Source organism: Callospermophilus lateralis, unplaced genomic scaffold, assembly GCF_048772815.1.
Source record: "Callospermophilus lateralis isolate mCalLat2 unplaced genomic scaffold, mCalLat2.hap1 Scaffold_45, whole genome shotgun sequence".
Lineage (NCBI taxonomy): Eukaryota > Metazoa > Chordata > Mammalia > Rodentia > Sciuridae > Callospermophilus > Callospermophilus lateralis.
The window spans coordinates 3,496,203-3,509,636 of record NW_027514398.1 but is presented as its reverse complement, the minus strand read 5'-3'; the positions used below and the strand labels follow the sequence as shown (position 1 = coordinate 3,509,636).

The window sequence follows — 13,434 nt, the reverse complement described above, 5'->3', positions numbered from 1 at the left end:
AATGCAACAAATCATCTGGTGTGTGATTGATAGGCATAGGATTAATCCTGTTCTTGCACTTGAGATTCCTAAAGTTAATATCTCAGGGCAGTTCCTCCTGGGACCTCAGCCCGTCAACATTTAGAGAAATGTCTACATTGTGGGTCATGGGAGGCCATCTGTGCAATGGATGAACATTCTGGAAGCCCAAGTTCTGATCTCGGTTCCACCATTCCACGCCTAAGTGACCTCTGGGAATCACTAACATTCCTCACCTTTGGCCACTGGGATTTAAAATTATCTGTTATTATTCTAAAAGATAAGGGACTCTTGTTGCCCCAGTTCACCAATGAGGAAATTGAAGCAGAGAAGTTGCTTAAAGTCACGAATCCAGAAACTTCAGAACTGGGATTTGAACCCCTTTCTGACTCCAGGCCTGTCTACTAGTCCATCATTTTAGAAGACTCCTGGGTCCTCCCTGGGCCAAGTCCTCCAGGCCATTCACTGCTGGGCTAATGTCCTCTGCCTTTCCCACAAATTCCCATCCTGCAGCTTCTGAGCTGTATAGTAAGTGACCAGGAGTCTTGGCTACAAGGTCTCCAGTTGTCCGGCCATGGCCTCCTCCAGGTCTCTCCTGCACACACCTGTGCAATTCACCCACAGCCTTTTCCAGGTTGCACGGAGAAAGAAAAAAGGACTGAACTGCTGCCATCATTTTTTCTCCTCTTCCTTTTAGTGCTGTCTTATTTTTAGGAATGTTTCTAAGCCAGGCTTTTTTTCTGGGCACAGCAGGTGGCCTTTGCCTAGCTGTGAGATTCAAGAGTGGAAGGGGACAGAAAGAAAAGAAAGAGCAGAGCTACAGAGGCATCAAAACAGTGTCTTTGAAGAGTGGCACATCATCTTGAGTGGCCAGAAAGGAAGATTAAATGCACGTGGGACCAGACCACAGCCATGATAACTCACCTATGTGACTTCAGAGAGAAGGACAGCAGTAGAGCCAAGGGGTTCAGTCTGCTGGTCTCCAAGTTACTCGTGCCTGTCACATGTAAAAAAGTGAATTAATAGCCATTGTTGGAAGTGTTTCCACCTGGAGAGGGAATCCATGGATGTGACTTTTTGATAGTTAGGGCTTATTTCAGTCTGAAAGGGTAGAATTTGATATCCAGGACTGTAGACTCAGTACTGAGCATGATGCTGGGGCGGTGGGGGAGGGGGCAGGGGAGAAAGCCTACCTTAAAGCAATCAGTTCAGATTTTACAAGAGATCCCAAAGAAGTTCTCCATTATCATGTTACAGGCTCATGGATACACTGATGGTTAGCAGTATGTTATCAAAGTTAAACAGCACTGGTTTGAAAGTCTTTGATGCTGGCAATGCAGTTGAACTTACGTCTTTGTGTATACATACCCTAGAATCGGGGACATTCCCTTCAAGAGGCCCCAGCACTGCCAAGCCCTCCTGATTGAACAGATTCTGTAAGCCTGGGAGGGTGGAGGGTGAGGTTTAGTGTCCAGACCTGGAGGTGGTCTCCCTGGCTCTGACCTGCTACTTCACCTTGGGCAATTTTGCTTCTCTTCATGGTTCACCAAGTGTAAAAGAGAGAGGGTGATTATATTACTTCTCATAGGCACGATTACCTTGAGACACTTGGTATATTGCCTTGCTCACAGTAAGTTCTCAATAAATGTAGTTTCTGTGATTAATGTTACCATTGGGGCATCATGAAGGGTGGCAAAGAGCACATAGATTTGTGTCAGGACTCCAGGGCATTTTGAGATAGGGTCTCATAAGTTGCTGATGCTGGCCTCAATCTTCGAATCCTCCTACCTCAGCCTCCTGAGTTGCTGGGGTTATAGATGTGCGCCAGCAAGCCACTTTTATTCTAACTGGTCTTTGACTTCCTCTGGGCAGAACCACACTTACATTCACCTGCAGGCCTCTGGTTTTGACACTCCCCATGAGGGAGTTCATGTGCCATGACCTCCAAGGCGGATAGTCCCTGCCCACCCCTGCCACTTAGGCTGCAGACACCCATTTCCTCTGGATTTTCACAGTAGCCAACCTGACTGTCTTTGTTTCATTTCGAATTAATAGTTGCCACCCATGAGGCTCCCAGGAACAGTGGCATTTCATGTGCCTCCGTGCCCACACTTCACACTCATGCTTTGCATATAGTAGGTGCTTAAGAAATGCTAAAATATGGATGAATGACGAGTCAGTGGCTCAGAGCCATGACTGTCATCATCACCCTCCTTATTGTGCCCACAGTGTGGGGGTCGAGTGTGTCATCTGAGTGTGGTTACCAGGGGCAACCTCTACATGAACTTGACACTTTACTGTTTTCTTCCTGTGCCCCCAGTCTGAGGCCAGGATCAGAGCCAATGGGACACCAGGTCCTGTGACCTTAGAAGCGTTGTCAAAAACCAGGCTGCTCCCCTGTGACGTGCTCCTCCACTCGTAATAAAAACACCAACCCCCAAACAATGCTTCGTTTTGTTTTAATGCCCCAAACACATACAGCCAAAAGGCTGAGGTCTCTTAAATACCTTTCTGGAACCTCAGGGATCCCACCTGTTTGCAGAAGCCGTACATTCCCTATCTGATTTCCCTCGTAGGTAACGATGTGGGTCCGTCATCTTCAAGTAAGACAGCGAACAAGTTTGAGGGGCTGTCTCAACAATCCAGGTAAGCCCTCTGAGCTCCTGGTTGGACTTGGAGTTGTGATGGGCAGGATTCTGCAGGTGGCTGCGGCTGTGTTCCCAGTGCCACTCAAGGTGTGGTCGTTGGCATTGTGGCTCACGAGGAGAGGCTGGGCATCCTGTCCTGCATGGGGCACTCCATCCATGGGCAGCGCAGCCTCGTGGCCCTGTGGTCAGAGTCAGAAGAGGGTCTGTGACGGCGCTCCTGCCAGACGAGCTTTACTGTTGCTTCTGATGTTTTAATTCTGTGATTTTGTTATGTCCCCTCCACCTGTTCACAGACTTGGAAATTGGAAAAGATTCTCCTCAGGGAAATCTGGAAGCCAGAGCTTTTCAAACACAAAACCTCTTTCTAGATTGGCTGTTTGTAAGATTTTTGTAGGTGGGGCTAACCCTGGTGTTCCTTTCTTACCTCCTTTCCCTGAAGGGGGACAGCTAAAAGCCATACTGTTTATCCAGCCCACCCCAAAGGGTTTTCTCTGTAGAGGTGCACCCCAAATATCAGACACAAAGAACCACTTCCAGACCCTCAGGAGAAAGAATCAGCTGGTGTGCCAGGGCCATTTTGTAGGGTTTAGCAAAGAAAAAAAACCCTTTTCTCTTAATGCTGCCGTCACATTTGACCCCTGTATCCCTGTGGGATGAACCCAATCACCATTATCCTCAGCTTCACAGATGAGGAGACTGAGGTTCACAGCAGCATGAATATCAGAGCTGGCTGGTTCCACACCCTGATCCCAACTTTATCCTCACTTGGTCCTCCTCCACCTCTGCTCAGGGGGCCAGAGACGGGAGGGTGACACAGAGAAAGCACTTGCAATGGCCAGGCTTGTTGTAAACCAGAGCCGGTTGGCAATCTCTGCGTTCTCAATCCTCCGCACACATGGCCACACACTTGTGCACACAGCACTGGCCCTGTGCTCACTTGTGATAGGAAGCTGAAGGTGCAGGCTGGGTGTTGGTCCAGAGTCTCCGTGGAAGGACCATCCATCTAGACCTTGGCCCTGGCCTTGGTGGCATGACCAGGAGGAACCATGGGTCGAGGTCCTTGAGAAGATGCCAAAGCAGAACATGAGAAAACACACTGCAGAATGTTGGAAGCAAAGCCCTCCAGCACTTACGCTCCTTGTTCAGTAGTGACCGTCTGGACAGGGTTGCCCTCCAGGCCGCAGGGGTGGGAGGATTGACAGGGAGCTACACAGGGGCAGTAGGACCCAGGTGTACAGGGGCCACATCAAAGGAACATGTGCCTCGTCCTCTTCTCCTTGACTCGGTTGCTTGGTTGGAAGACTTGGCCATTTTTTTTCCTTTCAATGCAGTTAGGACAGCAGGAAGAGAAAGCAGCTGGTCAGAGGCCAGGAAGGGGGCATGGGATCAGGAAAAGGTCCTCAGCAAGGGCTGCTTAGGCTGGTGGCTGCTGTTGCTTCTCGGGAGCGCAATGCCCCTGGGGTGCTCAGGGTCACCGCAGCGTCTCCTTAGAGGGAAACAGTAGCTGCCTGGCGCTACTGCGCGTGGAGCAGACTTCTGCTCCGGGCACTTGGGCATTTCCCCTGCATGTCCTCCGGAGGGCCAGCCTGAGGCTTGGAGGCCAGGCCATCTGGCGTGGAGGAGGAAGGGGCTGAATTTCCACTGTCCTCCACTGGCCCAGGGACCTTCTGCTAGCTAGTGACACTCCATGTACCTCAACGTCCTCATCTGAAGATGAGGTGACAAGGGCTGCTTCATGGGAGCTGATGAGGCAGGGTGCTGTGGTCAGTACGTGACGGTCACAGCTTGTGGTGGCCAAGTGCTTTCATGCACGTTATTCCTCGAACAATAAGAGCTCTGAGGCAGAGTGTGGCTTTATCAAACTCCTTGGCTTCGGGATCCCCAACCCTTTCCCATGCTTCTCAACCAGGCAAAAGGAAGTCCTGAAAATAGAGTAATATTTGGTTGAATTCTGAAAGAATCCTCTAGGTAATTCTGTAAATGCTTCGATTTCTTTGAATAATATTATAGAACTACTGATATTATAGAACTTCTAGATCCTAAATGGTTGTTATTTCTTGGTCAGCACCGGTTCTGCAAAGACTGCCCTTGGCCCAAGAGTTCTTCCTAAACTACCTCAGAAAGGTAAGGCTTTTCTCTTTTCTATGTTCACATGAAATTGAAGTGTCCCAGCACTTTCCCAAGGGACAGAGGTCTCATCTCTTGTTCATTGATCTGTCCAAAATGCCTAGAGCAACACCTTGCACATAGGAGGTGCCAGTAAATACTTGATTTTAAAAAGGTTATAAATTTATTTGTAAATTCAAAATCTGTGACTAGCAAAACACTGTAGTTTTTCATTTAAAAAAATACCTTTCCAGAAGACACCGTCATGATCTCCAAGTCTCTCCCCTCTGGGACACTTGAGCAGACAGACCTGGGGAGTAGTACTGGCTCTTCCACTTCCTAGCTGTGACCTCAGGCCAGTGACCTGGTAGCCTCACACACCTCAGCTCTAAAGTGGGGAATGATGCCTACTTCATGGAGTTTATAGGACAGAGTGCAGTCATGCTCAGAGGGCCCCCAGCAGGTGGGTGGCAACAGGACCCCCCCTAGGATGGTATCTGTCATGCCATAGAAAGGCACAAGCTCTGCACAGGACAGAAGGCAGGTCTGCCAATGCTGCTCTGCAGCAGAGACACTCCACTCTGACCAGGTCTTCTTCAGACCTAAACAGAGTTTTCCTCCACAAACCAAAATTTCAGACTTCTAGTGCAGCGCCAGCCTTGCCCTCAGACCTGCGGAGCCCATCAGACGTTTGCTTCCCTTTCCTGGGAGCCCAAGGCCAGCATCAGCATAGGTCCTGGCAGAGGCCCAGGGGAGCTGCTCTGGACTGCTGGTGCCTGGGGCCAACTTCTGACCCTGTCCCATGTTCTGCAGCCTAGTTAGAGTAGAAGTCAGTGTAGAGGAGTTAGAATTTGCCACTCTCTAAAGTTCTTCAGCCTAGTGGCCATTTGGAAGGACATCAGCAGAAGGGGCCGACTCCCTGTCAGGAGGGGGCGTCTCAAGTGGCTGCTGACTCATCATCCATGGAGCAGTGAGGGAGCTTTCCCAGAATTTGCTGAGTCTCTCTCTAGAGTTAGGTATTATTGGTGACAGTGTTCATTTTTATCCTGGTCTCAAGAGCTTGAGCCGAGTTTGCTAGGCACTGTCCTCCACCTTCAGGCTGCCCAGCTTCTGACCTGTGTCTCTCGCCTGTTACCCCTGAGTCCCCCTCCCTGCCTCCCAGCAGACTTTTCCTGCACCCAGACCAAATGTCCACCTAGGCTGCTGCTGCCTGCTCCCCGTCCCCACCCCTCCATGCCTCCCATCCCTCCTGTGCCGTTTTCTGCTCTCTCACCTGCACCTGTCCTGACAGCTAGACCAGGAATAGGGTAACGTAGCCTCCCAGACACTTGTCACTCATCTCCAGCACTTCCCAGTTTATACCTGATCCCATTCTGTATATATCCCTATCCACTGGCCCCTAGTAGTTCTGCAGCAGACCCCAAACATGTGATTTCATTCATATGCAATTCATCCTCGCATATAAAAGGTTAAAAATTCCTGAATATCATCAACTACACAGTGTTCACATGTCCAATTAACTAGCAAATTTTTTATGAATTATTTGAATAAGAATCAAGATGAAGTCTACACATTAGATTGATTGATCTGTCTTCTAAGTTTCTTGGACCAAAGTTTTCCCTCTTGGCCTATTTTGTTTCTGTAATAGGATACCTGGGGCTGAATACCTTTATAAAGAAAAAAAGTTATTTGGATCTGTAGTGCTCAAGGTGCAATGTTTGGCAGTGCATCTGGTGACGGTCTTCCTTCTGACAGAGTCCCAAGGTGATAAAGGCTCACAGGTCTAGAGTCAGGAAGCAGGCTTGTGAGAGCAGGCATCACGTCCTCAGCGACCTCTTCATTAGGATTAGTCACAGGGGCTCCACCCTGATGACTTTAACCCTGATCACCTCCTAGAGCCTCCATCTCCTAGCGCCACAGTCAGGGTAAGTCCCCACCCTCATAATATCTCCCAGTGGGAGTTATGTTTCAGCACAGAGAGCACTGGGGAATGCTCAAACCAAGATTTCTGTTTCCTATCTCTGGAGCCTGAACAGAAATGATATTATTACTCTCACAGAAGACTCACCGCCTGCCAGGTCCCATCAGTCAATTCTTTACACATATTAACTCATGTAATCTTCATGAACCCTTTGAACTAGGGTTTTAGAGATGAAGACACTGAGGCACAGAGATTGGGTGATTCTCCCAAGGTCACACAGCTAGTTAATGTTGAGCTTGACTTGAAGACGTGTCTGAATGCCGTAAGTGCTGCTCTGCAGAGCTGTGCAAGGCTGTGAGTGGCTCAGTAAGTTGTCCCCGCTGAGCCTTGCAGCATGTGCAGCTGGTGAGGGAATGGGGAGAAGCCCTTCCAGGCACATTGGGTAGGGAGACAGTTGCAGTGTTGGGATTCCAGTCCCCTATTATGTGTCAAATGACATCCTCAGTGTACGTGTGCACAGCGCGGGAGGAGGTCGGGTGGGCAGAGGGACCTCTCTCTTACCTACTGCATGAATCATATAAAAAAAAAATAGGAAGTAAATTATAACAGCCACAGAATTGATAGAATTCCCCTTCAAAATTACACCTGTGCTACCCGTAAAGGATTTTAATAGCTCAGCAAGTACTCTTGCTCAAACAGTATATTGATAAAAGTCTCGTTTGTAGAAAACACACAGAAAAATCAGAAGGACACATAATAAAATGGCTACCTGTAGAGGTAGTCTTATGGGGCAGTTTTCTTTTCAAGTGTGCTTTCCAATTTTCTGGGAATAGTATCCTTTTAAGGGGGTTTTAAATTCTGAATTAAGGTGGCCCTGTTGTCCTTGCATGATGGACTTTCCAGCTTCCTCCTCGCACCTGGCCAAGAACCGCAGCCCAGGCTTGGGCCTGGCCCTGGCTTGGTCCCTGCGAGTGCTCCCTGGAGATGACTCCACTGAGGTGCTTGTGCCTCCTGCTGATGACGCGATGCCTACCCCTTCAGTTCTGTTCAGTGACCTTGTTCTCTCTGTTCCCCACAGTGGCACTAAGGAAAACAGAAACAAGCCATCATCTCTCCCTAGACAAAGCCAACGTCCTGCCTGAGATTTTTCAGAAATCTTCACAGTTGGCCGAATTGCCACAAAAGCCACCACCTGGAGACCTGCCCCCAAAGCCCACAGAGCTGGCCCCCAAGCCCCAAGTCGGAGATTTGCCACCTAAGCCTGGAGAACTGCCCCCCAAGCCCTAGCTGGGCGACCTGCCCCCCAAGCCCCAGCTCTCAGACTTACCTCCCAAACCGCACATGAAGGACCTGCCCCCCAAGCCCAGCTGGGCGACCTGCTGGCAAAGTCTCAGATGAGTGACGTCTCACCCAAGTCTCAGCAGCCCTCCGAGGTCACACAGAATTCACACCCAGGGGATCTCTCCCCAAACCTGCAGTCCAGAGACGCTGTCCCGAAGCAGGCATCTGAGGACTCCAGTGACCTCACACCCACTCTGCCCAAGACGCCTGTACCACTGCCCAGAAAAATCAACACGGTGGGTGCCCCCTGTGCTCAGGCCACTCACCACACTGCCCCTGGAGGGCATCGGGATGGCTTTGTCCCATGCAGCAGGCTGCCCACCACGCCTCTGCCTGGCTGTGGGGCAGGTGCTGGGGCGGAGGCAGCCTGGTGGTCAGAGGCAGGCCGTGCGACCTGCCTCAGCTGCCACAGGACCTGGGGAAACTGCAGGGAAGTGGCAAGTTCCTCACCCTGAGGCGCTTTCCTCACATACAAAAGGGGGCCCATGGACACCCAGCTCACAGGTGGGTCATCGTGTGAGCCTTGGGAGCCCTCAGGCCACGCAGCACAAGCGCTGCTGCTCTCCGGAGAACCTGAGGGCAGCACTGCTGCTTTTCCCCAGGATCATGGGAGAGCAGTTTCCCTCTCGGGGTCCTGAGTAGCTCCTCAGCCAGTGCTGCTCATGCCTTCCTAGGGGGGGAAGTCTACCACCCTTCCACAGGTGGGCTTTGAGGAAGTGTCAGCCTTCTGCCATTCTGTCAGAGCCATATTCCTCCTCTGTAGTGCATCATCTTTATTTTACCACAACATGGCTTTCTCCACCATCTCTGTGGAAAGGTGATGCTCCAGGGAGATGTGCAGTACTCTGCCCTGTGCACGGCTGCACCCCACGGCCCTGCACCTCAGGTGAGGGGCACAGTTACTGTGGAAACCCAGAGTCCTCCCGCTGTGCAGATAGCCCCATCCACTCATTTTATTGTAAAACATGTTAGAGTAAAAGTGTATCCATGGTTTATACTGTAACCCCAGCAACTCAGGAGGCTGAGGAAGGAGGATCACATGTTTGAGGCCAGCCTGGGCAGCCTAGTGAGATTCTGTCTCAAAAGAATAAAGGTCTGAGGATGTTGCTCAGTGGTGCAGTGTCCCTGGGTTCAACCCCCAGTGCTATAAAAAAAAAAAAAAAAGTTTCACGTGAGTACCAAAGGAAAGGTAAGAAAAATAAATCATCCTCCCATGGATTTGAGACCAGCCTGGCGAGCATCATAGATGCTCTTCCTTGTCTTCAGGAGGACGCTACCCCTAGTCCAAAGCACTGCCGATGGCCTCACCAGCTTTTTGATTTGTGCAGTTCCAGTTGATGCTGGGAGCTTTGCAGTCGAGCCATCTCATTTAATCCTTTCCATTTTAAATGAGCACATCATGGGCCTTCTTGGTTGCTTCTCAGTTGCTTGCAGATTCTGCTGCCACCATAGTTCTGCCAGGTTTCCCAGACCCCACCATGGCCCTGGCAGGGAGCTCAGGCCTGGCTCATCCAGGGCAGAGCGAGGAGGCAGAGAGGGAGAGTCACCAGACCCAAACACTTCAGAGAGACAGCTTGCCCTTTTTATTACTGATTATTTTATTAGCTGGGTGCTAAAAGTTTTCTTTAGAAGGTAAGGTCTCTGTTTTCGTCTTTCTGTTTACAAAGAACTGGAAGCCCAGCCAACGAAAGCCTAAGTCAGAACTGGCCAGAAGTTATAATGGTGCATGAGCAAGAATCCACCCGGCCGGGCTGATCCTGCCGGGGGTAGCCCACATGTTCTGACCTGCTGTTTTGCATGAGGGGATGGTGAAATTTGTTGATGCTGCACATTCAGTGTGCAGAAGCTGCACATTTTGCTTTACATCATGTTTCCTAAAAACATTTTTAGACTCCGCTGTCATTTCTGCAAGATGCTGTTGCCAGTGGGGGAGGGCAGGGTGCTTCATGTGTTTTAGGGAAGTTGAATTTCGATTCCTGCCTACATGATGTGATTTTTAGTGAAAATAACTTGGCAGTGGCCAATCCCTAACTGGGCACTAGCCTGCTCCTGATGGAGGAAGGGCCCGTCATTCCTCAAGAGCACACGGTGGTATGCTGGGCGCCTGGCAGACACTCCCCTCCACGCACACACCCTTGAGAAAATCAAGGCTCGGTGAGGTCCAGTCGCTTGCCCCACATCACCCATCCACCTAAAGAGCACCATGCTCTTCACCCCTGTAGCCTGTTCTTCCAGCTAAAACCCAGTTTCTGTATTGAATGGGAAGAATAAAGTGAGGTGCGTGAAGACCATTTACAACTGCCAGGCAGACAATGACGATGAGCTCACCTTCATCGAGGGAGAAGTAATTATTGTCACAGGGGAAGAGGACCAGGAGTGGTGGGTATGTACATTTGGTCCCTCCATTCAGTCACCAACCACACCCTGGCAGATGACATGTGGGGACCTGCAGACCCTGCAGTCATAAAGCATCCCTCATGCACAGAGAGCCTGCCAGCTGCGACAATGGCCCGTGAGCCTTTTACACTTGATCCTTCCGCATGGTACCTCCCTTCAGAAGTGGGTCAAGGAAATGAACGCGTGTATGTGATTTCCCAAGGTACCATACAGCCCACTGTGCGCTGTAGGCATCTTTAAATATTCAGATGCAGAGCTCAAGCTCAGGAAAGTCAGGCACATTGCCGAGGCCAGGCGGATGATACACAGGCAGTCGGGTCTCCGAGTCGCTCCAGAGCTCAAAGCCTGTGCTTTGTTCCCCTTGCATGCTGTCCCCCAGCTGGGAGCCAGAAGGCGGAGGTGCAGGACATGCTCAACTGTTTGTGGTGCTTGGCCCTCGGGCTCAGTCTTTAGTCCTTTCTGGGGTTCCCAGTTTGTAAAGAGGACTTGCAGTAGCTTCATCACATAATTCTAGAACATAAAATGAAAATATCTGTGAAAACTCCCCTCACATTAAGACCTGCTGCTCAGGTATGTGTAAGGGAAGGCACCCTTGTCCTCTTCACCCAGCTCTTTGGAGGCCTATAGGCACCGTCGCACTGGTCGCTTCTCAGGCTGATCAGAAAGTGTCTCCCCAGGACAACTGCCAGGCCAAGGTGCAGCAGACGGTCACCTCAAACTTTTCTGGTTGACAGTTTCCCACCTTCAGCATGGAAATCCTCCTTCTTTGGCAGCATGAGTCCCCTCCTCCCAAGAGGGGCTCAGTTCTGTGGTTCACAGTTGGGCCAGCAAAACCTGTGGCTGCCCAGAACACCCCCTCACGTGTGTGCCTGGCCTGTGCAAGCCTGGCACATGCAAATGTGCACACTCACCTTGGCTCCTCCTCCCCTGGGCCTGTGGGCAGTGGTTTTGCTGGACTGGAACAATGGTTTTTACTGGGAGGTTTGCACGATCTGGAGAAACCTGGGAAAGATGCTTGCTGTGGGCATGTTGTGGGAAGAAGCCGAAGTGATGCCCACACCTTGCCATGCGCAGGGAGCCATGCAGCAGAGATGTCAGCACTGAGGTCAGGAAACCCTGGGCTGAGGTGGCAGGTGTCCTCTTCTCTCCTGGGACAGGATGAGCTGGGGCAGGCCCAGGGGCCTCCAGCCTCTGTTGGCAGAGGCAGGCCAACCCCCAGCATGCAGCCTGGAGAGCCAATGTGCACAAGGCCAAGGAGATGAACTCTGAGGTCTCCAGCAGGAGTCAGTCACCATCTCTGTGGCTTTAGGGGAAGCATGTCCCTCCTGTAAACCTATTTCCTCTGAAAACCGGGACCTGATTAATCCTCCCTCACAAGGATGTCACCAAACTCACTTTGCTGTAGTGTGATCAAGCAGCCATCGTAGTCTTTGCTAAGGACGGGTGACTCCAGCAGAGACGAGTCTGTGTTAGTGTGTTCAGCATTGTTCCTGGGAGAAGTTCTCTGAGCCAACAGCACATGTCCAGCCAGACATGAATGTCACCATGCATCCCCATGGTGACATGCCACCCACAGAACCCTCGTACTGTGTGGTTTCAGCTGAGCGCTCGTGGCGTAGGTAGGCCACATCTTAACAATTGACTGCATATCCAGGATAAGGGATCAGTAGTACCGATGGCCTCCACCGCCACAGGCCTGATTGGTAAAGGAGCTGGTTATAGGCTAGACAGTTCTTGGCTCCCACTCTCTGGGCAGTTGGTACTTCATGCAGAGAAAACGAGAGCTGGCCTGACTCATCCTGTCCCATGCTTCAACCACCCTGTGTATTTGCCATTTAAAGCCAGCATGAGTGGTCTTGTCTTTCCTGCTGTCGAGGACTCCCGATGTAGTTCTCTTTGATGTGATTAACACTGACCTAATAGAGGTGACGAGAAGATCTTTGCAGGCAGCCTGGCTTGCAGCCTTGTGTAGCAACAGTACGGTTGACCTCAGCCTCAGACTCCCACAATATCCTCCCCCAGAGTAGCCAGAGGACAAACAATGGGCACGTAGCAGCTTTTCCCATGTAGTTTGTGTTTTTTAAAGTAATCTCACAAGCCTGAGAAGGGCTTTTCTGGTGCCCTGTTTTACAGTTGAGAGGCTTAGCAAGGTGTGTCTGACCCCCACCTCCTCCCCATCTGGAAAGCAGAAGCACCCGCTCAGAACATGGATCGTCAAGTCTGGGCTGGAGGGAGGCCTTGGGCAGGCTGTTCCAACTCTCTGGGAACTCCATGGGGTCAGGCAGAAGTGCCCTTCTGTTGTTTTTTGCATAGTTTCTGTGGTTCACAAAGGATAGGGAAATGTGTCTGGGTCCACCCCAGGGCTCTGGGTTCTGGGGCTGGGCTCTTACCCCTTGGACTTGTCCCAGGGCAGCTTCCTGCTGCCTCCAGCCTGACCACTATCTTTTTCCTTTGCAGATTGGACACATCGAAGGACAGCGTGAAAGGAAGGGGGTCTTTCCAGTGTCCTTAGTTCACATCCTGTCTGGCTAGCAGAAAGCAGAACCTTATGGTTGTCTCCATCCTCCATTCCAGACTTCTGCTTCCATGCCACCCTGTGCACAGTGTGTGTATAGCTGCTGTTACAGAATAGGAAACTCCTCGAGGGCCACCTCAGGAGGGGAACAGAGTATGTATTGTAAATATCCTGTGGTCTTCTGCCTTTGCCAGTATGAGGGTAGCCTCGGGGCCTGGTGCGCCTTGCTGGTTTGCCAAAGCCGTCCTTGGCACCGAGCACTTACATCTCTCTCTATCTGTGCTGTTTTACAAGCAAGCAAAAATTTAAAAATAAATAAATAAATAAACCAACTACAACAAAAAACCAGGAGTGTAGGAATTGTTGGCTTTGAAAGTAGAGTGGTTTCTGTTCAGCATATTGAAGGGCCTAGAGTCGACTCTGCTCCTTACAGTGCAGTATTCTCAATCTTGTTACTGAAAATGCAGCATTAGCAAAGAGGTGGGTTC

At 50.7% G+C, this 13,434-nt stretch overlaps 1 protein-coding gene across 1 annotated transcript in view; it reads left to right on the top strand.

Annotated features, from left to right (window-relative positions):
* LOC143388916 (arf-GAP with SH3 domain, ANK repeat and PH domain-containing protein 1-like) overlaps window positions 1–12,963 on the top strand; it is a 145,356-nt gene extending 132,393 nt beyond the window's left edge. Inside the window, 6 exon segments of the mRNA XM_076842341.1 lie at window positions 2,595–2,664; window positions 4,732–4,790; window positions 7,772–8,056; window positions 8,059–8,274; window positions 10,281–10,417; window positions 12,889–12,963. Coding sequence (XP_076698456.1) covers window positions 2,595–2,664; window positions 4,732–4,790; window positions 7,772–8,056; window positions 8,059–8,274; window positions 10,281–10,417; window positions 12,889–12,963 — 842 coding nt within the window.
* Window positions 12,964–13,434: the final 471 nt, after the last annotated feature.